The sequence below is a fragment of the Carassius carassius genome, chromosome 23 (assembly GCF_963082965.1).
Source record: "Carassius carassius chromosome 23, fCarCar2.1, whole genome shotgun sequence".
Lineage (NCBI taxonomy): Eukaryota > Metazoa > Chordata > Actinopteri > Cypriniformes > Cyprinidae > Carassius > Carassius carassius.
Genome location: NC_081777.1, coordinates 32,231,999 through 32,257,895, shown reverse-complemented (window position 1 = coordinate 32,257,895; position 25,897 = coordinate 32,231,999). Strand labels below are relative to the sequence as shown.

The 25,897-nt window shown below is 40.7% G+C and overlaps 2 protein-coding genes across 3 annotated transcripts; one reads left to right on the top strand and one right to left on the bottom strand.

Moving 5' to 3' along the window:
- The first annotated feature begins 425 nt into the window (after nucleotides 1-425).
- Nucleotides 426-15,862, top strand: LOC132101791 (la-related protein 6-like). Its single transcript, XM_059507005.1, has 4 exons — nucleotides 426-935; nucleotides 8,954-9,137; nucleotides 13,705-14,166; nucleotides 14,941-15,862. Exons 1-4 carry the CDS (start codon nucleotides 439-441, stop codon nucleotides 15,565-15,567), a joined length of 1,770 nt encoding a protein of 589 aa, XP_059362988.1. The 5' UTR covers nucleotides 426-438; the 3' UTR covers nucleotides 15,568-15,862.
- Nucleotides 15,863-19,228: 3,366 nt separating this feature from the next.
- On the bottom strand, nucleotides 19,229-25,208 carry LOC132102007 (TM2 domain-containing protein 3-like). 2 transcript variants are annotated; one of them, XM_059507220.1, is made up of 7 exons: nucleotides 25,067-25,208; nucleotides 23,625-23,720; nucleotides 23,338-23,498; nucleotides 21,105-21,279; nucleotides 20,946-21,021; nucleotides 19,527-19,942; nucleotides 19,229-19,338 (listed from the first exon to the last, which is right to left on the bottom strand). In XM_059507220.1, exons 1-6 carry the CDS (start codon nucleotides 25,125-25,127, stop codon nucleotides 19,777-19,779), a joined length of 735 nt encoding a protein of 244 aa, XP_059363203.1. In that variant the 5' UTR covers nucleotides 25,128-25,208; the 3' UTR covers nucleotides 19,229-19,338; nucleotides 19,527-19,776. The 2 variants fall into 2 exon arrangements, with proteins under 2 accessions (XP_059363203.1, XP_059363204.1); XM_059507221.1 differs by having other exon boundaries at nucleotides 21,105-21,216.
- Nucleotides 25,209-25,897: the final 689 nt, after the last annotated feature.

Here is a 25,897-nt window from a genome sequence, read left to right as displayed (position 1 = left end):
TATTTGTATATATAATACTTTTTATAGGCTACATAAAATATGTTTATATATTTTATACAATAATAATAATATAACTATTATCATAATCATCATATATCATTATTATTATTATATATATATATATATATATATATATATATATATATATATATATTAAATTGGATAAATATTTGTATCTGTCTCACACACAGTACACACAACACATACAATTATATAATAGTTTATAAAATGCATTTATAATTGAGAGATAACAATTACCATTCTTGTTTAGACTTTTTCTTCCCAAATATATATCCAAATATCGCTCAAACTATATTAATGATAATAATAATATTTCTTTTCTTAATTGCCTTCACGTGGAGCAATCACGGTTTACTGATATAAATGTCTCCGCGCGGCGCTCGCCGTCTCTAAGTAATGAGAAAGAGACGCGAAGTAATGTCCGCCGCGATGAACGCGTTGCTGCGCTGCGTCGCGTTCCTGCTGCCGCCCTCCTGGCTTCAGTTGTGCTGGTGGGTTGGGGAGGCGTCATGGCCCAATCCCAGAGCTCGATTCAAACACACAGAGCCTCTTGCATATGAGGAAGTAGCAGCTGAAGACGCGCCTTCCTGCTCTGATCGCGACGCGCCGTCGCCGTCTCCGTGGCGGAGGATCCTGACGCTCGCGGAGCGCGTCCTCTCGGCTCTCTGTGATCTTCACACGCGTCTGGGGAGTTTGTGTTCGCCGCGCCGCGTCGCCGCCGGTTCTCCATCAAACGCAGCCGCGGAAGAGGCGTTCACGGCGGGGATCATGAGCACCGAGGAGCCGCGGGAGATCAGCGCTCCGGTCACCATCACCGTGGCCATCCAAGCGGCGGAGGACGAGGAGCCTGCCTCCAACACCACCGAGCTCCAGACGGGCAGCGACGACGAGCTCGCGAGGCACGAGAAGTCCAGGTAGAGGACTCCAAACCTTCAGCTTCTAATCGATCTCCTTAGAATCGAGCCATTGGTCTCTCTATCAGACACACACACACACACACACCAGCCGCGCTTCCAGGATATAAATAGACGCGCTCACAATGCTTGACCCCATTAAAGTGCATGTTTGTGATTATGATTGTGTGTGTGTGTGTGTGTGTGTGTGTGAGAGAGAGATTCACTTGTCGCAGCTCTGGGAATGGGACCAGACCTGTTGCTCCACCTGCTCCATTGATCCATCCACTCCAATCATCCACCAACATCAGTGTCCCTGCAGCACAGAAGCAGTCATCAGTGTCACAGACGTATATTTGTAGAAATAGACAACAATACATTGTATGAGTCACAATTATACATTTCTCTTTTATGACAAAAATCATTAGGATATTAAGAGAAGAGCATGTTCCATGAAGATATTTAGTAAATATCCTACCATAAATATATCAAAACTAAATGTTTGATTAGTAATATGCATTGCTAAGAACTTCATCTGAACAACTTTAAAGATGATTTTCTCAATATTTAGATTTTTTTGCTCCCTCAGATTCCAGATTTTCAAATAGTTGTATCTCGGACAAATATCGTCTGATCCTAACAAACCACACATCAATGGAGAGATGATTTATTCAGGTTAGAAGTCTCAGTTGACACTTATGACTGTTTTGGTGCTCCGGGATCATGTATGATGCAATACTGCTACATGTCAAATGTCTCATAATAGCTAGTATGGACAATTGGACATTATAATATATTCACTGGAAATACATTTGCTTACAATTTCTGGGTGGACCGATATTAATCTGCATGTGTGTAACGGGTTATTAAACTTTTTTTTAATGGTTCTACAAAATCCTCTTGTGAGGGAGTCACATCCCAAAAACATGTGTAAGTTATTTGGAAAATATTTAGTGTCTATTGTTACACTACAGAATTTTTAGTCACTATGGTGCTATATTGTTAAATCTATTTAAATCAAATTGTGTTATTCCGAACTTTGATTTTAATAAACATACATTTTTAATTTAAATTTAGAATTTTTTTTTTTAATTTACACTTCACACTTGCAGCCCCAGTTTATTTAAAACCATTTTTATTGTATACTCTATTAAAATCTTTAAATGTTTTCATCTTTATTTTTTACTGTTCTAATTGTTCCACTGATCTAGCACTTTTTGCAGCTCCCAGTTTTTAATATTTTTTTGTATAATTTTAATTTGGACATAATCTGTATTCATTTAAATTTTTATCTTTGTTCAAGTTTTTATTTACATTGTCATTTATTTTGTATGATCCTTATTATTGTTTTTTAAAACCTGTCCAAAAAAAGTATTTTCCATGGATCCCCAAGCCCTTCTTTACCATCCCCAAGTTTTTGTTTTAATCTAGTTTTTTAATATTTTAGTGTTTATTTTTAAACCCTTATCTCAAGTTTCCACTGATCCCCCAGCACTTCCTTGTAGCCCCCTTAGTTTATTAAATATTTTATTTTAATTTTCTACATTTTTCCACAAATTCCCTTAGCTCTTCCTTGAAAGCCCCTGGTCTGCTCACGAGTGTCCTCAGTGACCGCAGCGAGCGCTGACCCCTGGCTTATCAGTGCTGTTGAAGTGTAATTAAATCTCTCCCCCATGTATTGAGCACTTTCCCTCTGTGAGTGTTAAGTGTGATGTGCGCAGTTGTGCGTCTGCGGCCCACGGCTGCGTCTGCATTGTTGTGGAGCACTAATGAGTCGGCTGATGCTGCTATTGTGCTCCGCAGCAGTGGGTGGATGCTGATGGGCCGCTTTCTGTGCTTCAAGGGCTTCCCTGCCTTTGCTGGAGAGCTGCTCTCTTCTGGAGTTTGTGTGAGCGTCCCGAGCGGATGCGTTTTAAAGGTTTTAGGCTGGAGAAGGCAGTGAGTCATCAGTATAATTTGTTTTCTGAAGGTTCTTTCCAGCAGTCGGTGAGGTAAGCCATGGAATCTCACAGAAAAGATTACATTTGTTTTGCTGCTGGAAGCAGAGCTGCGTGTGTGTGTGTGTGTGTGTGAATTTGAGTGTTTGAGTGAGTGAGTGCATGAGTGAGTGTGTTTGTGCGTGAGTGAGTGTGTGCGTAAGTGTATGAGTGCGTTTATGAGTGTTTGTGTGTGTATGAGGGAGTTCGTGTATATGAGGGAATGAGTGTGTGTTTGTGTGTACCTGGTATGCATCCCGTTATGTGGATCAAATGTCCCCACATGAATTTGTGGGGACATTTTTTAGGTCCCCATAAGGACACAAGCTTATAAATCATACAGAATGAAGTTCTTTGAAAATGTAAAAATGTGAAAGTTTTCTTGTGAGGGTTAGGGTTGGTGTTGGGTGATTGGATATACAGTTTGTACAGTATTAAAACCATTACGCCTATGGGATGAACCCATAAAACATGGAAACACAACATGCGTGTGTTCTGTGGTCAGATGGCGAGGTCTCGGTGCTGCTTGTGTGTTGGTGTTTGTGGGCAGTGAGCTGTGACACTTGTGTTTTGGTGCAGGCTTTGCTGTTGGATTGTGGGGGAATCTGAGATTTCAGGGGGATGATGGGAAACAGACGGACTCCCTGCTGCGGATTGATGTGTTCCTCCGTCAGTGGATTGATGCGTGTGGTTGGCGTGTGTTCCTCCGTCAGTGGATTGATGCGTGTGTTCCTCCATCAGTGGATTGATGCGTGTGTTCCTCCATCAGTGGATTGATGCGCGTGTTCCTCCGTCAGTGGATTGATGCGTGTGTTCCTCCATCAGTGGATTGATGCGTGTGTTCCTCCATCAGTGGATTGATGCGTGTGTTCCTCCATCAGTGGATTGATGCGCGTGTTCCTCCATCAGTGGATTGATGCGTGTGTTCCTCCATCAGTGGATTGATGCGTGTGTTCCTCCATCAGTGGATTGATGCGTGTGTTCCTCCATCAGTGGATTGATGCGTGTGTTCCTCCATCAGTGGATTGATGCGTGTGTTCCTCCATCAGTGGATTGATGCGTGTGTTCCTCCATCAGTGGATTGATGCGTGTGTTCCTCCATCAGTGGATTGATGCGTGTGTTCCTCCATCAGTGGATTGATGCGTGTGTTCCTCCATCAGTGGATTGATGCGTGTGTTCCTCCATCAGTGGATTGATGCGTGTGTTCCTCCATCAGTGGATTGATGCGCGTGTTCCTCCGTCAGTGGATTGATGCGTGTGGTTGGCGTGTGTTCCTCCGTCAGTGGATTGATGCGTGTGTTCCTCCATCAGTGGATTGATGCGAGTGTTCCTCCGTCAGTGGATTGATGCGTGTGGTTGGCGAGTGTTCCTCCGTCAGTGGATTGATGCGTGTGGTTGGCGTGTGATCCTCCGTCAGTGGATTGATGCGCGTGTTTGGTGTGTGCTCCTCCGTCAGTGGATTATGCGTGTTTCTCCGTCAGTGGATTGATGCGTGTGTTCCTCCATCAGTGGATTGATGCGTGTGGTTGGCATGTGTTCCTCCGTCAGTGGATTGATGCGTGTGTTCCTCCATCAGTGGATTGATGCGTGTGGTTGGCATGTGTTCCTCCGTCAGTGGATTGATGCGTGTGTTCCTCTGTCAGTGGATTGATGCATGTGGTTTGTGTGTTTCTCCGTCAGTGGATTGATGCATGTGGTTGGCGTGTGTTCCTCCTTCAGTGGATTGATGCATGTGGTTGGCATGTGTTCCTCCGTCAGTGGATTGTGTGTTCCTCCGTCAGTGGATTGATGTGTGTTCCTCCATCAGTTGATTGATGCGTGTGGTTGGCGTGTGTTTTTCCGTCAGTGGATTGATGCGTGTGTTTTCCCGTCAGTGGATTGATGCGTGTGGTTGGCATTTGTTCCTCCGTCAGTGGATTGATGCGTGTGTTCCTCCATCAGTGGATTGATGCGCGTGTTCCTCCGTCAGTGGATTGATGCGCGTTTTCCTCCGTCAGTGGATTGATGCGTGTGGTTGCCGTGTGTTCCTCTGTCAGTGGATTGATGCGTTTGGTTGGTGTGTTCCTCCCTCAGTGGATTGATGCATGTGTTTGGCGTGTGCTCCTCTGTCAGTGGATTGATGCGTGTGGTTAGCGTGTGTTCCTCCGTCAGTGGATTGATGCATGTGTTCCTCCGTCAGTGGATTGATGCGTGTGGTTGGCGTGTGTTCCTCCGTCAGTGGATTGATGCGTGTGGTTGGCATGTGTTCCTCCGTCAATGGATTGATGTATGTGGTTTGTGTGTGTTTCTCCGTCAGTAGATTGATGCATGTGGTTGGCGTGTGTTCCTCCATCAGTGGATTGATGCGTGTGGTTGGCATGTGTTCCTCCGTCAGTGGATTGTGTGTGTTCCTCCGTCAGTGGATTGATGTGTGTGTGTGTGTTCCTCCGTCAGTTGATGCGTGTGGTTGGCGTGTGTTTTTCCGTCAGTCGATTGATGCGTGTTTCTCCGTCAGTGGATTGATGCGTGTGGTTTGCGTGTGTTTCTCCGTCAGTGGATTGATTGCGCGTGTTTGGTGTGTGATCCTCCATCAGTGGATTGATGCGTGTGTTTTTCCGTCAGTGGATTGATGCGTGTGGTTTGCGTGTGTTTCTCCGTCAGTGGATTGATGCTTGTGGTTGGTGTGTGTTCCTCTGTCAGTGGATTGATGCGTGTGTTTCTCCGTCAGTGGATTGATGCGTGTGGTTGGCGTGTTCCTCCGTCAGTGGATTGATGCATGTGGTTGGTGTGTGTTCCTCCGTCAGTGGATTGATGCATGTGGTTGGCATGTGTTCCTCCGTCAGTGGATTGTGTGTTCCTCCATCAGTTGATTGATGCGTGTGGTTGGCGTGTGTTTTTCCGTCAGTGGATTGATGCGTGTGTTTTTCCGTCAGTGGATTGATGCGTGTGGTTGGCATTTGTTCCTCCGTCAGTGGATTGATGCGTGTGTTCCTCCGCCAGTGGATTGATGCGCGTGTTCCTCCGTCAGTGGATTGATGCGCGTGTTCCTCCGTCAGTGGATTGATGCGCGTGTTCCTCCGTCAGTGGATTGATGCGTGTGGTTGGCATTTGTTCCTCCGTCAGTGGATTGATGCGTGTGTTCCTCCGTCAGTGGATTGATGCGCGTGTTCCTCCGTCAGTGGATTGATGCGTTTGGTTGGTGTGTGTTCCTCCCTCAGTGGATTGATGCATGTGTTTGGCGTGTGCTCCTCCGTCAGTGGATTGATGCGTGTGGTTAGCGTGTGTTCCTCCGTCAGTGGATTGATGCGTGTGTTCCTCCGTCAGTGGATTGATGCGTGTGTTCCTTCGTCAGTGGATTGATGCGTGTGGTTGGCGTGTGTTCCTCCGTCAGTGGATTGTGTGTTCCTCCGTCAGTGGATTGATGCGTGTGGTTGGCATGTGTTCCTCCGTCAGTGGATTGATGCATGTGGTTTGTGTGTGTTTCTCCGTCAGTAGATTGATGCATGTGGTTGGCATGTGTTCCTCCATCAGTGGATTGATGCGTGTGGTTGGCATGTGTTCCTCCGTCAGTGGATTGATGCGTGTGGTTTGCGTGTGTTTCTCCGTCAGTGGATTGATGCGTGTGGTTGGTGTGTGTTCCTCTGTCAGTGGATTGATGCGTGTGTTCCTCTGTCAGTGGATTGATGCGTGTGTTCCTCCGTCAGTGGATTGATGCGTGTGTTCCTCCGTCAGTGGATTGATGCGTGTGGTTTGTGTGTGTTTCTCCGTCAGTAGATTGATGCATGTGGTTGGCGTGTGTTCCTCCATCAGTGGATTGATGGGTGTGGTTGGCATGTGTTCCTCCATCAGTGGATTGATGCGTGTGTTCCTCCGTCAGTGGATTGATGCGTGTGGTTTGCGTGTGTTTCTCCGTCAGTGGATTGATGCGTGTGGTTGGTGTGTGTTCCTCTGTCAGTGGATTGATGCGTGTGTTCCTCTGTCAGTGGATTGATGCGTGTGTTCCTCCGTCAGTGGATTGATGCGTGTGTTCCTCCGTCAGTGGATTGATGCATGTGGTTTGTGTGTGTTTCTCCGTCAGTAGATTGATGCATGTGGTTGGCGTGTGTTCCTCCATCAGTGGATTGATGCGTGTGTTCCTCCGTCAGTGGATTGATGCGTGTGGTTTGCGTGTGTTTCTCCGTCAGTGGATTGATGCGTGTGGTTGGTGTGTGTTCCTCTGTCAGTGGATTGATGCGTGTGTTCCTCTGTCAGTGGATTGATGCGTGTGTTCCTCTGTCAGTGGATTGATGCGTGTGTTCCTCCGTCAGTGGATTGATGCGTGTTCCTCCGTCAGTGGATTGATGCATGTGGTTTGTGTGTGTTTCTCCGTCAGTAGATTGATGCATGTGGTTGGCGTGTGTTCCTCCATCAGTGGATTGATGCGTGTGGTTGGCATGTGTTCCTCCGTCAGTGGATTGATGCGTGTGGTTTGCGTGTGTTTCTCCGTCAGTGGATTGATGCGTGTGGTTGGTGTGTGTTCCTCTGTCAGTGGATTGATGTGTGTGTTCCTCTGTCAGTGGATTGATGCGTGTGTTCCTCCGTCAGTGGATTGATGCGTGTGTTCCTCCGTCAGTGGATTGATGCGTGTGTTCCTCCGTCAGTGGATTGATGCGTGTGTTCCTCCGTCAGTGGATTGATGCGTGTGTTCCTCCGTCAGTGGATTGATGCGTGTGTTCCTCCGTCAGTGGATTGATGCGTGTGTTTGTGTGTTCCTCCGTCAGTGGATTGATGCGTGTGTTTGGTGTGTTCCTCCGTCAGTGGATTGATCTGTGTGTTTGGTGTGTTCCTCCGTCAGTGGATTGATGCACTTTCCTCCGTCAATGGATTGATGCGTGTTCCTCCGTCAGTGGATTGATTCGTGTGTTTGTGTTCCTCCGTCAGTGGATTGATGCGTGTGTTTGTGTGTTCCTCCGTCAGTGGATTGATGCGCATTCCTCCGTCAGTGGATTGATGCGCGTTCCTCCGTCAGTGGATTGATGCGTGTGTTTGTGTGTTCCTCCGTCAGTGGATTGTGTGTTTGTGTTTGATGCGTGTTCCTCCGTCAGTGGATTGATGCGTGTTTGTGTGTTCCTCTGTCAGTGGATTGATGCGCATTCCTCCGTCAGTGGATTGATGCATGTGTTTGTGTGTTCCTCCGTCAGTGGATTGATGTGTTTGTGTTTGATGCTTGTTCCTCCGTCAGTGGATTGATGCGCGTTCTTCCGTCAGTGGATTGATGCGCGTTCCTCCGTCAGTGGATTGATGCGTGTGTTTGGTGTGTTCCTCCGTCATTGGATTGATGCGCGTGTTTGGTGTTCCTCCGTCATTGGATTGATGCGTGTTCCTCCGTCAGTGGATTGATGCGTGTGTTTGCGTGTTCCTCCGTCAGTGGATTGATGTGTGTGTTTGGTGTGTTCCTCCGTCAGTGGATTGATGCGCTTTCCTCCGTCAGTGGATTGATGCGCTTTCCTCCGTCAGTGGATTGATTCGTGTGTTTGTGTGTTCCTCCGTCAGTGGATTGATGCGCATTCCTCCGTCAGTCGATTGATGTGCGTTCCTCCATCAGAGGATTGATGCGTGTTCCTCCGTCAGTGGATTGATGTGTGTTTGGTGTGTTCCTCCGTCAGTGGATTGATGCGTGTGTTTGCGTGTTCCTCCATCAGTGGATTGATGTGTGTTCCTCCGTCAGTGGATTGATGCGTGTTCCTCCATCAGTGGATTGATGCGTGTTCCTCCGTCAGTGGATTGATGCGTGTGTTTGCGTGTTCCTCCATCAGTGGATTGATGCGTGTTCCTCCGTCAGTGGATTGATGCGTGTGTTTGTGTGTTCCTCCGTCAGTGGATTGATGTGTGTGTTTGGTGTGTTCCTCCGTCAGTGGATTGATGCGTGTTCCTCCATCAGTGGATTGATGCGTGTGTATGCATGTTCCTCCGTCAGTGGATTGATGCGTGTGTTTGCGTGTTCCTCCATCAGTGGAATAGGCGTGTTCCTCCGTCAGTGGATTGATGCGTGTGTTTGTGTGTTCCTCCGTCAGTGGATTGATGCGTGTGTTTGTTTCTCTCAGCGGCGGAGAGCTGGAGGAGGAGAGCTGGCAGCTTCCGGACCCAGAGCTCATCCAGAAACTGGTGGCACAGATTGAATATTATCTTTCGGATGAGAACCTGGAGCATGATGCCTTCCTGCTCAAACATGTCCGCCGCAACAAGCAAGGCTTCGTCAGCGTCAAGCTGCTCACATCCTTCAAGAAGGTAAATGCTTTGATCCAGGTTCAATACCTCATGACCTAGACAGCAGTTCTGTGTCGCTTGTTAACTGTCTATTTTATTTTACTCCTAGCTGACACATACTTTTACCAGATATAAGCATTTGAAATTTGTCTACAAAATAAAGTTTAACAAAGTATAACACAATGTTATATCAAGTATTATATTTTTAATTATTGTTATTTTTCTTGTGGTGTTGTATTATATATATATATATATATATAAATATATATATATATATATATAAATTCATTTTGATATATCTGGTTCTGGATCTATTAAAGAAAATTTTCTAATTGAGATTTCACTCATCTCTGTAGAGTAATTGGCACAGGTTAGTATGATTTCACCTTTTGTATTTAGTATCACTTCAACATTTTTATGAAACTGAACTACCCATAATCCTGATTGAAGATCCACCAATCAGAGAAGTCACAGTTACCATGGAGATGAGAATCTTGCCCACTCCCATGAGGCATTGCGAGAGACGTAATTGATCTCCATTCAGCCCATAGATCTCAAAGATGGTATAATATTTTCATGCTTAATTACTAAAGATCAGTAGTTCTATATTGTGCTGCTGTTTCTGATTATCACATTTCACAGGATTCAAACATTCCCATTGCATTTGTTTACTCTTCTCAATTCTTTCTTGCTTTAAATCCGTGCATGTTCATCTGAGAGCAGGCTGGTTTGCTTCATGACTCAGAACCTTTTATTTAAAGATGTTTTAAGAAACTGAATGAGAATAATACTCATGGAAGCACAACCTTTCCTCTGATTGCTGCTTAATGATGGGTTTATAGACACTTGGCTTTTAAAAAAGGATCAGGCATTTCAAGATGTTCCACTTTAACTTCCCGTTTCAATAAGAAATCACAAGCAAGAGGGAATGCATTTGTCAAATCAATCGCTCACTGCCTTTTGTGCTTCATCAGTCTCAATTAAAGCTGTACTTTGATGTGCAATGATGAGGAAACATAATTATTTTTCCTTTTGAGACATTAATACTGAACAAGCTGCAATCATGTGTTAATGAATGGACCCTTTTCACAGACTGTGGTGCATTTATATAGTTATTAACAACATAAATCATTATTTACAAATGATACTTGGTGTTTTCTTGCATTACAGAAAACTAGTCAACACTTTTAGTGAGTGTTTCTAATACAACAACACTAACAACATTTAACATGCATGACTTTTTGACCAATGATAGCGATTTCTTTTTTTTCCCTCTTTTGGAAAGCGGCAGAAATGTTGTTTTTCTTATTGTACTGCAAAAAAGATTTACTTGCGCCATATTTGTCATCTTTTCTAGCAAGATATATTTAGCTGAAGTAAAATGATATAGGATGTGAAATCTTGTTTTTGGAAAAAAATTATCAAAATTAAGTGACCTTAAACCAAGAAAGTATATCAGCCAAAGGGGTTAGAAAAATAAAACAAACCTAATTCAAAGGAAAAACAAGATTTTTTTTCCCTGATATTTCCTGTTTTAAAGAACAATCTTATGACACTTTGCTTCAAGTAAATATATTTTGATTTAAGAATGTTATGGAAATGCTTTCTATGAAGCCTGTATTTATAATGCGTTATAAGGGTATTCTGAAGGCATTATAAAAAACCTTGTTGTATCAGCTCTTTAAATCATTATGCATTATAATACTTGCGTATTTGTGATTATAATTTTTAAGAGTATGATTATTCAAAACCCAATGAATACCATATTAAATCCACTTAATTTATAAAGGATTATTATCTTGACATTGTTTATAAGATCTCTGCACACAGTATCTTACATCTCGGGAGTGGATTCAAGTTTATTTGTTTAGCGCTTTTCAGTATACAAATCATTGTAAAGCATATCTGATCTAATGGCTGTTTGAGAAATATTAGTAGTATTGTTTATTATCATAACTGGTCTGCTATAAACAAAGTGAATTTAAAGCAGACAAAGAACACTTTTTGGATGTTTTCATGAAGACTTTGTGTTTGTCATTTTACAGTAAAACATTAAGACGTATTAAGTTATTATTCAGATCTTAAACAATGGCATGACATGAGCCTTAAACTACACAACTATGGGAAATATAATCCATTGTAACTTAAGCTACAATGTAAGTGGATGCAACCTGTTCATTGTGTAATAATCATTGTTATACAGTAAATCATATTTTTATTACTCTTTATCCACATGTTTTGATCCTTACCCGGGGTTCATGCATTGCATTACATCAAATAACTATGGTACATGTCCAAAGAAATCTATATTTCCATTACCATGGTACTATTTATGGGGTAAAACTTTATTTTAAGTTGTCTTTGTTGCGTTACAAGTACCATTAAAATAACAATTATGCATGATTACATAGAAGTACACAAACTCTAATCCTAACCTTTACCATATAGTAAGTACATGTAGTTTACAACTGCTTCTCATTTTTGTGATTTGTGGATAAGATGGGATGAGTTTTTTTTTTCTTCGGTAGAGTCCTGTCTGTGAAAGAGTGTTTGAGGTTTCTGTCCTGAGCACAAATGCCTCGTATCTGTCTTCGAACCTGGGTTTGCTTCCTTACTGTAAAAAATAAATCACTACAATCGCAGTTATCTGGGGTATTGCTCATTTCTTCAGATTCAATGTTCTCTTGCTTTTGGCCGTTTTGTTTTGCATTTCATTTGCTGCTTCTCTGCTTGCTCTGCAATGCACAAAACAATTATTACAGTGATCTGCATATTGTTGGGGGTATGCAGAAGTATTAACTGAAAGCAAAAAACTGTGCTGGTTATGTAATGCATTAACAGCAGAAGTGTCTAACACATTGAACAAACACTGTTTGGGCTAAATATTGTATTTGCATTAGCCATATCAAGTGACCGATTAATTGGTGCCAAGAGTTTGACTCCAACTTTTGCATCAGTCAAACTTTACCGAATGCATTTCATTTTATGCATTGTTTGCATTAAGTCTTCCTGAGAGCTGAAATAAATAGTTTGTGTTTCACGGAGTGTCTCTGTAATCTGAGGGTTTGAGTTAATGATCACATCAGATCCGTCAGAGCGGTTCGAGTCACTTTCTCTGGAGCTGCATTGACCAGTTGTTCAAAAGTAATTGATCAGATTTTGGCAATTCAAATCTTGAATTGGTGGTGGATTCTGAATTCCGATCAGATAATAAAATCTAGTTTTTGATCTGGATTAAATCCTCAGTTTGTGTTCAAAACGTTTTTGTAAATTAAGGATATTTTCATCCAAAAAACTGGATTATTCTGATCCCAGTAGAAGGGTAGATTTCAGGAACAAAAATATAATGAACCAGTCAGAAGTAGTTATTTATGTAAATGCAAAACTAGAATACAAAACATTGGCAATTTTTTTTTCTCATGTCTCTTTAGGGGCTCTGTAGAGCTCTAGTAATCCAGATTTGGAAATCTATCTGGATTAGGGTCGTCCAATCCAATTTTTCTTTGAAAAACCAGCACAGAGAGATGCACGAAACCAGATTTTTGCCAATATCCGAAATGCCGATATTTCTCAACTAATTTTGGCCGATAGCCGAAGCTGATCTATTTCAACCCATTTTTGGGAAACAAGTCTCTCCTGTTTGGAAATTAGAAGCAAATTATTTTTAATTTTGGTTAGTTTTCAAACTTTGGTTAGGGGTGGTGTTAGCGCAGTGGATAAGACGCATGCCTGTGGTGTGAGAGACCCGGGTTTGAATCCACTGTGAGACACCAATGTGTCCCTGAGCAAGACACTTAACCCCTAGTTGCTCCAGAGGCATGCGACCTCTGACATATATAGCAATTGTAAGTCGCTTTGGATAAAAGCGTCAGCTAAATGAATAAATGTAAATGTAAATGTTTTCAGCTAACTCACTTGTTGGAATTAAATAGTGAAATTATTTTATGTACACTGAAGCTTTGAAAATAACTGAATAAACTGTATATTAATCACTTTTAATTAATATTGAACATTTGTAGATGGTCTAAAGCAAAAAATTTCTTTTAGAGCTCAGTTTACATTTTTTTTTACATTACACTGTATAAATCTATATATAAAATTATTTAATGTACGTGCATCATGTTTATTAATTAATGTAAGCTATAGCTTCTGACCTTTTAAATCAAAAATACGTTTAAGCAAGACATATCGGCATTTCATATCGGGCCGATAATTACATTTAAAGCCATTTTTTTGCCTATTCTGATATCGGTCCGATAATATCGTGCATCCCTGAAAAAAAAAAAAAACTACATTTTAAGTTGCAAAATTTATTTTAGCTACATTTTAAACAAAAGTTTGTAAACTTCATTTGTTTACTTGAAGTTAAAATAAAGGTTTTGCTACCACCTTTTTTTAATTCGACACATTTTCCAGTTTATTTCTTAACAGCCGTCTGATGTCCACAGTATGCTGAGATGACAGCGAATGAGTGTTCCAGTTTACCCAATGATGTCTACTTCTGAGAACCCTGGAAATGTGAAAAGGGTCTGAGTGATTCGTGGTCATACCTGAAGGGAGGTTAAATGCATCTCCGTCTCTTCCTCAGGTCAAGCACTTGACGCGGGACTGGAGAACCACGGCATACGCCTTGCGTCACTCCGAGCTGCTGGAGCTGAACGATGAGGGCCGTAAGGTGCGGCGCAGGACGACGGTGCCAGTGTTCGCCAGCGAGTCTCTGCCGAGTCGCATGCTGCTGCTGAGTGAACTCAAGCGCTGGCCGGAGCTGGGAGTCGCACTCGGGGCCGACGGCGAGGCAGGAGCCACCCAGCAGGAGTGTCTGATGGAGCTCCTGCTCAAGGCCTTTGGAAACTACGGGCCTATCGCGTCGGTGCGGGTTCTCAAACCCGGGAAGGACTTGCCAGCCAATCTGAAGAAACTGAGCGGGCGTTACTCACAGCTGGGAACGGAGGAGTGCGCCATCGTGGAGTACGAAGAAGTGGAGGCGGCGATGAAAGCCCATGAGGCGGTCGGTAGAGAGTCGGGCGCTCGAGGGCCGCTGGGATTGAAGGTGGTTCTTTTTGTAACATTTTAATTGTAAAAAGTAGTGCTTGGCAACGATTAGTCACGATTATTAGCATTTATTTAATTTATTTAATGCAACAATAGAGAGTTTGTCAACTCTGGGGGGGGGGGGGGGGTAGCCAGATGTCAGGAATGTAAAATCATGATTCTGAGCCGAATGCAAAAGAGAGAATGAGGATTTGTTTCTCCTTATCAGAAGTGTGAGATGTTGGAATGAAGTCAAATGTGCCTTTTTTTTTTATCACACTAGTCAACATTTGAAGTGTATCGAAACCTTTTAAAGTTATCCTAAAATCAAATTGTTCTTGTTCAACTTTAAACTTACTTGATCCACTTCAAATGTTGGCTGCTGTACTTGGCTTCCATAGACTGCTACTGGAAAACTGTCTTTTTCTGCCACTAGAATAGTTCAGTCTTTGCGAGGTTTAAATCTAGTTTATAAAACCGATTCGGATTCGAACTTGATTCTCTATTGGTTGAGCCTTGTTCAAAGCTGTTGTACGTTACAAAGTAACACAGCTTTTGTTTATGTCTTGGTGTTGCTCGGCAACCACAACTGATTCTGAGAAGCTACACCGTTTGGTGGAACAATACTGTTTTTAATATTATCATTACACTTTATTTTCTCAGTTTTATTTTGTGAAACCTGACTCCAATTTTGGAATAATTGTTTTATTAAATGGCCCTTGGCTGGCTTCATGGGGCTTATTTTAATCACTTGACAAATTCTGGGCTTTAACACAAATATCTCAATTTGAAGGTGGTTCTAATCGGCACCAAGCCTCCCAAGAAGAAGATCCCAAAGGACCGAGACGAGGGAGTCTGCGTCATCCGCAAGAGCCACTCGCTCAACAGCCGCGTCCGAGAGCTGCAGTATCACGGCGGAGACGACTCGGCCGCGAGTTCCTCAGAAACGGAGAGCAATCCCACCTCGCCACGTCTGGCCCGCAAATCACGCTCCTGCAACAAGCTGAGCCCCACGAGCGGCGGGCCCAATCACCTGAGTCCGGCGGTGTCTCCACGCTCCAGTCCCTGGAGCAGCCCACGAGCCAGTCCCTGCACCCAGCGCAAGACACCTCTCTCGGGGAAGTCTCCACTGGCCAGCGAGGAGCGCTTGAGCCCCGAACCGGGTCGCCGATGGGCGGACTATTCCTCGGACAGCAGCTTGACCCCTTTGGGAAGTCCTTGGGTCCAGCGGAGGAAGCAGGTGGCCAGTCAGGAGAGCAGCCCGGTGGGAAGCCCGATGCTCGGGAGGAAGATCCAGAATGCTGATGGTCTTCCTCCAGGCGTGGTTCGACTCCCGAAGGGTCCGGATGGGACAAGAGGCTTCCACTCATCTCCCTCCGTAGAGCGAGGCAAGGCTGTATCCACTCAAACCTGTCTCTGAAGACCATCCCTCTCGACCCTCGCACTCTCAAAGCAGTCGTGACATCTCCGTAGGACTGGCCTGTCTTTTTGTAAATCCTTTTCCTATATGCTATTTTTGTTAACGTTTTATACATCTTAATTTCTCACTGAATGATGGCACCACAACAAGAGGGGAGCTGTTCTGAAAGTGTTTTGGTTTTAAGTCGCAGCCGTGTTTTCCGTTGTAAGGAGATTCTCCCGGTGTCTGACTCCGGTGTAAATACTGTACATGTGTTCTGTGTGGGTCGTGCTTCAGGCGCTCGGATCTGATGAAGCCCTGGTCGAAATCCCGGGAGCCCAGGCACTGGAAATAGATTGTTTTATTTGCTTTAACTTCTGTTTGGTTTCTGTTTTCTAACGTGCTTCTCATTTTAGTGATTTGTGGATAAGATGGGATGAGTTTTTTTTTTTTTTTCTTCGGTAGAGTCCTGTCTGTGAAAGAGTGTTTGAGGTTTCTGTCCTGAGCACAAATGCCTCGTATCTGTCTTCGAACCTGGGTTTGAGGCAATGCACTGTCTGCTTCCTTACTGTACAAATAAATCACTACAATCGCAGTTATCTGGGGTATTGCTCATTTCTTCAGATTCAATGTTCTTTTGCTTTTGGCCGTTTTGTTTTGCATTTCATTTGCTGCTTCTCTGCTTGCTCTGCAATGCACAAAACAATTATTACAGTGATCTGCATATTGTTGGGGGTATGCAGAAGTATTAACTGAAAGCAAAAAACTGTGCTGGTTATGTAATGCATTAACAGCAGAAGTGTCTAACACATTGAACAAACACTGTTTGGGCTAAATATTGTATTTGCATTAGCCATATCAAGTGACAGATTAATTGGTGCCAAGAGTTTGACTCCAGCCTTTTGCATCAATCAAACACTATCAGATGTATTTCCTCTTATGCATTCAGTTTGCATTAAGTCTTCCTGAGAGCTGAAATAAATGGCTGGTGTTTCACTGAGAATCTCAATAATCTGAGGGTTTGAGTTCACAATCACATCAGATCCGTCAGAGCGGTTTGGTGTCACTTTCTCTGAGGATCTGCACTGTAACCCAAGTGTTTTTAATCTGTTGGGAAGGTGATCATTGACTCCCATTTCCTCGAAGGTAATTTAGTTTGAGACCATGTGATGTTGTAATGTTTCTTAGCAACCGTCTGATCTCCACGGGATGCTGAGGTGATGCTGAGCGAATGCATGCTCCAGTTCAGTGAGATTTTGCAGGTCGGATGAGTTCAGTCCTGAGTGAAATTACACCTGAGTTGGAGGCTCGATTCAGAATGCAGTATTCTCTGATAATGTGCATTAATATCATTAAACGAGTGTGCTTTTATGTGCATGCACACCTGGGTCACACTGGGCTGAATAAGCATCTCATCAAATAACAATTATAGGTCATTTTTTGGGTGAAAGAGATCCATCATTCCCAGTTTAGCTGGAAACATCTTTCTTTGCCCAGAGTGTCCATTTAGCAGAGAACCGAATGAAAGCATCTCGTGATTTATCCATCACAAGCAAATCCATCTCTGTAATGGCTTCAACTTTTTTTTAAAGTTGCTTTTTGTCGATTAAACTCTGTGTTCGGTCTCCGACTTCATAAAGTAATAATATTAAAGCATTTTCTGAATTATGTGGCTCATGACTAACTGGAAGAATTGAGCACATGCTCAATCAAGTATAATGTAGCTTTCCAGAACCTTCACTGTCTCTGTTCTGATTACGCAATCCAAATTATGTGTAACTAGTTACTCAGCACTGTTTGCAAATAGATAAGGTCATGTTTGGTAGAACTCTATATATTCCTGCTGCCCCACATAATGCCTTGTGTTTTAAAAAGCAAAACAATTCATATTATGAACTGATGCTATATGAGTGATCATGTGGGTACGGATGAGGAGGAAGATAGATCTGACAAACACAAACCACACAGAAGATCATTACCACAGACCTTCCTGCAAAGCTGCTGCGCTCGTTTGTGTGAAGCACAGCAAACAGAGTACAGCCACAGTATATCCCCAAGATCTGCTGATCAGGACAACAGATAATACTGCTCTTATGCACGCTATAAACACTGCTCACACTAGTTTCTGCAGAATGCACAGCATGCAAACTATCCTGCTGCACTTGCCCAAATATATGCAGCACACCGTATCCCACAATGCAATGTGCTTGACGTGACATGTCTTGAAAGCCCCATCAGTCCTCCTCTGAGTGAACCGTTATCATTCAGATACTCATAATTTCAATTATTATTAGTGTCATTATTTGAGTAATTTTGTTGTGCTTTCGTCTTAAAAAAGTGCATATTACATTATAAAATATATTGCATTTAAAATAAGTATGAGGTGTTTTATTGTATTTCACTTATTTCAAATATTTTTAAAATTGGTTTTAATTTCATTTTCATGACAGGTAAAAATTGTTAGCCTGAATGCACTGTAAGTCGCTTTGGATAAAAGCCTCTGCTAAATGCATACATTTAAATTTAATTTTCAGTTTTAGTTAACTACTTATAAACATTTTCATTACTTGAAATAAAATCTGCATTAAGTGTGAAAAAAAAAATCTTAAAACTATTTCAGCTAAGTTGTCAAGGCAACATTTATCATAATAAAAATTATATAGACATTAAAAATAAAACCAAATGAAAACCAAAAATAAAACAAATTAAAAATATTAATTAAAAACAAAACTATAATAGCATCTCGAAGAACCTAAAACCACACCGATTCTCTTACACAGAAATGGGTTAATAATAATTAAAAAAAACTTTATTTTGTGGAACATAAAAGAAGATATTTTGAAGAATGTTAGGATCTAAACCTCACTGAACTCCACTGACTTTCATTGCATGACCAACAACAAAAGAGACTAATGACAGATTTAAGATTTTTGGGTGAACTATCCCCATGAAGCACTGGTTTGGAACACACTGTACTACTATTTAACAGCAGTGTACACTGTGCAGTATGTACTGGAGCTTTGGAACACAGCGGGGTTTGTGCTTTTTTAAAGCAGGAAAGTGAAAGTGAGAACAGAATCTGCAGTCGAAGGTCAGGATGAACTAAAAACACAGACGTGTGTGCTGATATGACACCAGCACTTACATTCACTCACACTGTGTGTGTGTTCAGGCTGGAACACGATGAAAGAGCCCGAAGGCTCTCGAAGCGTCCTGTTCTGACTGATTACACAAGATCTTCACATTCTACAAATATTCAGAGCTGGTTAACTCTTCCATCACCAGCACTAGTGCAGCTCTACTCACTGATCAGAAGCACCAGTACAATGCAAGTTCATTCGTATAGAGTCTTTCACGATGCAAAGCAGCTTTTAAAGAATATTCTACATTATATTTAGTAACAGCTTATCAGTGGTGACTATCTCCAAGTGGATGTCCATATGGCAGAAATGTACAGTAAAATCAAGACGTTAGTTTGTTTGTTCAGATTTCACTCACACTGATTTATACATTTTATTCCTAAAAACATGGTGAAAATGTGTTGGTTTTCTGTGTTTACAGTATTTTCTATGGAAGCTTGTTTTCTGCCACAGGATAAAAATATTTTATATATTTAATATTTTTCTTGCAAAAAAAAAACAAAACAAAAAAAAAATATATATATGTATATATATAAACAATTGCCAGATATAAAGTAACGTAATTTTTCCCTCACAATTGCAAGTTTGCATATTTCACAATTCTGCTTTAAAATCTTGCTCTTCAGTTTCTATCACATTTCAGAGTTTGCATCTCATTTCTGACTTTTCTTCTCGTAACTGTGAGATATAAACACAGCATTGCAAGACAAAATCTGAATTGTGATATGAAAAGCCACGATTACCTTTTTTTATTTTTTATGCCATTGTGATCACACGAGATATCACAATTTTCTGATTCATGGAGTGATGCATCAACAAACCCAAACCAGAACTTTGAACCGTCAGATTTGTGTTGTGTTGCTGAATCTGTGAGGAATATTGACAGATAAAGATGTAAAGGTGAGAATCATCATCAACCTGACTGAGTTTTAATCAGAAATCAACCGTGAGAATCACACTCATATATACATACAGCAGTAACATTAAGTTATGATACATATTCTACATGTTTCAGACTCTGAACCACAAAGCGTGTTCATCAGTCTTCCTCTGAAGGCCTGGGGACCTGCTCCGTGTGAATGGTGAAGCCTCAGATGTAGAGAGAGCCATCGGCTGGTCCCACGAATCCCACAGCGATCAGCAGCACGTCGATCAGCGTCCAGACGCCCAGACCGCCGAAGCTGAAGAGCTTCCCCAGACCTTCTCTCCACTGGCCCAGATAGAAGCGGTCCGCTCCGAAGCCCCCCAGAGTGACGCTGCACACACAAACATCCGCTTACACATTTCATATACTTTACCAGACTCAAATTTACAAACCTCAGGTATCCTAGCAAACATAGGAGCAAGCTAGCATCCGCCCAACAACACCGTATTTGATCAAAAATACAGGAAAATATGTAATATTATGATTTGAATTTGTGTAATGTATTTCTGTGATGCTCCGCTGTATTTTCAGCATCATTCCTCCAGTCTTCAGTGTCACATGATCTTCAGAAATCATGAAAATATGATGATTTATTATCAGAGCTGAAACTGTTGAACTGCTTCAGATTTTTTTTTGGAAACTGATACTTTTTTTCAGGATTATTTGATGAATAAAGAGATAAAAAGAAGAGTGTTTTTTAAAATAGAAATCTTTTCTAAGAATATACACTACAGTGCAGAAGTTTGGGGTCGGTACATTTCTTTAGTGGGGATGGCATCATACAGCTGTGTGCATTGTGTCTGTCAATGTCAAGGGTTTATTCAAAAAAGCCTGGTATTTTACAAATAAAAACCTTTGGCTTTTGTAAGGGCAGTATGTCATATGTCAAGGCCTTAAGTCTCTTTAATGCTTTGTGCACACATAAAAGTCTGTATATTTTTAATTATTGCAAAGCTCCTTAAGGCTTTGTAATATGGTGCTAAAAACATGAGAAGAAACCCAAAATGACAAATTAAAAAGTGCATCTTGCACCAAACATGTTTGACAATCCCTAAAGAATCACTAAATATTCATTAAGTTCTTACATTTCTATGAAAAACTACATAGGGGTAAAAGTCTGAAAATTCAACTTCATTGAATTCATTTAGCATTATCATCAGTATTATTATAAAAGACACCTTCAAACAAAAACAAACGATGCTGCAACAGTCATAAAACACGAGTGTGTTTGTCCATCACACAAACCATAAATCAAATCCAGATGACAGATTTATTTCATCATACTAACACACAGCTGTCTTGTTTGTGATTGTCCTGCATGTGAAGGGCATCACCTGAGAGCCAGAGCCGTGGACCACTTATACCCCCCCGTCCAGTTACAGAACAGACGCTTCTGAAACACTCGCTTCCCTGTGAACAACACAACACACACATGCATGTAACACATTTGATCAGTTCATGCTTAAAGAAGAGAGAAGAGTGTGTGTGTGTACCGAGGCAGTGCACGTGCTCCACAGCTTCACAGCTGGTGTTGTAGCGTCTGCGTGGACAGGACACCGTCGTGCAGCTGCTGGAGTCTGAGCAGATGTACTGAGACGCATCCAGCTGCCAACAGAAGCGACAGTCCAGCGTGAGCGAGAAGTTCTGCTGCGGCCGACTCGGGTCGCTCTGAGACACACACACACACACCATTTCAAACATCTGCGCTCTTTATCTTCATTTCTCATTATAAAACAACCAGCAGAGTATTTATCAAATCAGATGCTCCGAAATCTGATCCTGTTGATGTCAGAAGTGCACAGATGATGAACAGAGCACCTGATGTCTTCAGTTCGAAATGAGAGTCAGATTAAACACTGGGGAAAGGGAAAATAAATCAATAACAGATATCCATCAAAAGAGTGAAAGTGTTCAGAATGTAAAAATAAATGTTTAAAAAAAGGCAATAAATAAATATGCAACTCAAAATAATGCCTACACGTTCCGGTTAGATAGAACGGCAGATGACTCCGGTAAGACAAGAGGTGGTGGATTGTGCATTTATGTCAACAAAGCTTGCCGCAGGAGTTCACTTCCCCCATAATAACCGCAGTCTATATTCCACCGGATGCTAATGCCAAGCTTGCTTTGAATGAACTTCATGCAGCCATTAGTAAACAACAGACTGCTCACCCGGAGGCTGCTTTTATTGTCGCGGGTGATTTTAATCACTGCAAATTAAAGACAGTGCTCCCCAAATTCCACCGGCATGTTTCCTGCCACACCAGAGGAGACAAAACTTTGGATCATGTTTACACAAACATTAATGGAGCTTGCATCGCGACCCCCCTCCCCCCCTTCGGACAGTCTGATCACCTTTCTTTGTTTCTCACCCCGAAGTATTCAACCGTGTGAAGCCATCAGTGAGGACCATCAAAGTGTGGCCAACTGGAGCAGACTCTTTACTTCAGGACAGGTTTCAACACACTGACTGGAGTATGTTTGCTTCTCAGGCTGCCTGTGGCTCTCACACGGACATTGATATCTACACCTCCTCTGTACTGGATCACATCAACACCACCATTGACAGTGTTACAACAGAGAAACAGATACAACATATCCTAATCAGAAGCCATGGATGAACAAGGAGGTGCGACTTCTGCTGCCTTCAGGTCAGATGATGCTCAGGCCTACAGTAAATCCAGGACTAACCTGAAAAGGGGCATCAAAAAGACCAAGTACCGCTACAAGCTGAAGGTAGAGGAACACTTTTCCAACTCTGACCCCCGACGCATGTGGCAGGGCATCCAGATCATCATTGACTACAAGTCAAGCAACTCCACTCCAACGGTCACGGACGTCTTATTTCTTAACGAGCTAAATGACTTCTATGCTCTCTTCAACAGCGACAGCAAGGAGACGGCCACCAAAATCACACCCTCAGCAGACCACCAACCCCTCAAACTCACCTCCACAGATGTCCACACTGCACTGAGCCGGAATTGCCAAATTGCCATTACTAAAAAAATAAAGAAATCTTAGGCTAATTGAAATAAAAAGCATAAAACCAAAACTTACTTTATTTAATCTAGCTGCCAAGGCAGCATTTCTCATTTTCATTTGATTTACATTTATGTCCTAAAATAACAAATTAAAACTGAAATTAAATTATTAATATAAAACATACAGACAATAAAAAAATAAATAAAAACGAAAACAAAAACAGAAGAACTAAAATGAACATAAAGGCAGAAAATACAAAACAAAATTATATTATAAAAACAATACTAAAATAATGTTTTGATTTATGACAATGTGTGATAACGTAACGTACAGTATTAAGGTCTTTTAAGTAATTGTTTTGTCTTTGTATGTTCTGTATAAAATGATTTAGCACGTCTGATGGCAGATGGACTGTTCTGACCACAGCTTTCATACCTTTCCTGGATCTTGACTCTGTTATTAACCCTTCAGTCTATGAGACGGTCACAAGCCTCCCGGATTTCATCCAAAATATCTTAAAATGTGTTCTGAAGACAACAACGCTTTTACGAGTTAGGGACGACATGGGGATAAGTGATTAATGACCATTTTCATTTTATGGTGGAGTATCCCTTTAAAAAAAAAAACGGAGTAAAAATAAAACAGAATTTGGGGAAAATTTTCACAGGGCTCTAGAAGTGTAGTGTACTCTCTGATCGCACACAGAGGAGTGGACATGTCAAACTGGACACGCTGTGGTCTCACCACACAGTGGACGCCTGCTTTAGCTCTGCAGGTGAAGTTAGTCGGACGGCCGTAGCTGCAGTTGTGATGAAACGAGCAGATGATGCAGTCGGCCGGGAGTCTGGAGCACTGACCGCCGCTGGGACACCTGGACAGGTAACTGTCGTTCACCGCTGGAGCCGCTGAACACACACACACACACACACATTCTGCTGGATGCTCTGTACAGGGTTCAGACACACTCTCTCTCGTTTAACTCTAGATTAAAGACACATGTGAACTAGGGTCTGTTCTGGAGGGTCACTCACCAGAGGATGAGGTCAGGGCCAGCGGGCGGCTCATCACCGGACTCTGCTGCTCGGTGTACACCGCCTCCTGAGCCACGTGAGGAGAGCTCAGATACGCTGAGACACACACACACACACACACACACACACACACACATCTGACTGTATATGTGCAAACCTGTTTCTCCTCATTCAATCCAGCATAACATTGCTTCAAGATTCTTCCATACAACTGTGATTCAATATAATAATAATTATTCATATTGTTATTAAATACTCATTTATGTGATAGTATTATTGCAATAGTGTTACATTTATTGATGTGTTAAATTTCTTAATTTAAATAATAATGAAACAAAATATTTTAAGTACTAACTATAATCGTTATTACCATCATATATTCATTTTTATTTGACAGTAGAATAGTGTTTTGCAATAGTAATACATATTTTTATTGATTTGCTTATATTCTATAATTTTAATATCAACAATTTTTTTTTTTTACATTTTACAGTACAATAGGAATAATGCTGTTAACTAATTTATTTGATTTTAATAATAATGAAGCAAAATATAAAATAAATATAAAATCTAATATTTTAATAATAATTATAATCAGTATTATTATCAAATATTCATTTATTTGACTAAAGTAGTGCTTTGTTTTTATTAAGGTAATTTAAATAATAATGAAAATATTTTTAAATAACAATAATAATAATTAGTTATTATTAAATACTCATTTTTATTTTACAGTACAATACTATTAATGCAATAGTTCTATATTTATTATTTGTTTAATTTGTTAAATAACAATAAATCTAAAAATTTTGAATAATAATACTAATTTTGAATAATTATAATCGTTATTCTGATCAAATATTAATTTTTATTTTACAGTACAACGGCATTTTGAAATAGTAATATATATTTATTTGTTTATATTTTACATTTCTATAATTTAAACGATAATTACAAATTTTGAATAATAATAATTAGTTATCATTAAATACTTATTTCTATTTTACAGTACAGTGGTATTATTGCTGTAGTAAATCTTTTATTGATTTTCTCAATCTGTATAATTTAAATAATAATGAAACAAAAACTTACTTTGCATAATCAATTAATTAACTACTATTTTAGTTTTTACAATACAGTAGTATTATTACAACAACAACAACAACAATGTTGTTTGTTTATTTGTGTATAACTGAATTCATATAATATTTTGAATAATTATTTACCTATTATTGTGTAGACACATAGAATGGAGAAATAATGTTTTCCTTCTTTTTTATTAATTTGATTATTGTTTCTGTCTGATCACATGATTAATAAACGATTGTATGAAATACAGGTATTTTTGATATGAAGCTGATCGAGTTGTAAACAACAGACGGTACCAAAAACACGCTAACAGAGTCCAGACAGACTCGGATATCGATTACATGAGTTCTTACCGATCACAGATCTGCAGTAAATGTCCAGCAGAAGCAGAAACAGCATCAGATATGAGCTCATGATGTTCAAAAACACATCTCAGTCTGTTTACTAACATCCAGAACACTACTGCGCTGCCGATGAACTCAACTTCCGCTTCCGTTTTCGCAGGCGTAAAAGTCCCAACGGCTGATAGTTCAAAATAAAAGTGCTTTGCTTTAATAAGAGAAAAACCATTATGCCTAAACTTTTAATATGAGCTTAGCTTCATGATAAAAATGTAAAAAATAAACATATGAAGCAATTGCTTCATAATAGAGTTTACACATACTGTAGATGTAAACAATGTTAAAAAGAGCATAGTTACTGCCAATGATCTACAATAGAGACCGACCTGAAAAACATTGCACTTCTAACAGAAAATACATTTTAAGTTATTGGACAATATGCAAATTTTGTAAAACTGAGAAAGAAACTTAGCTTCATTCAGTTTATCAGATACATCCCATTTGTTTACTTAAAAAAACATATAAAGACAAAAAAAAAAAGTTTAAACTTTTCTGCCATTAATCATGATGTTGAATTTCTTGTTTATTCATTTGCTTATATTTAATAATTTTGTAACAATAAAATAATAATCAGAATAATAATAAATGTCATCAGAATCACAGGTATATTTGTAGAAATAGCCAACAATACATTGTATGTGTCAATATTATCAATTGTTCTATTATGCCAAAAATCATTAGGCTAAGTAAAGATCATGTTCCATGAAAATATTTTGTAAATCTCATACCATAAATATATATATAAACTTAATTTTTGATTAGTAATATGCATTGCTAAGAACT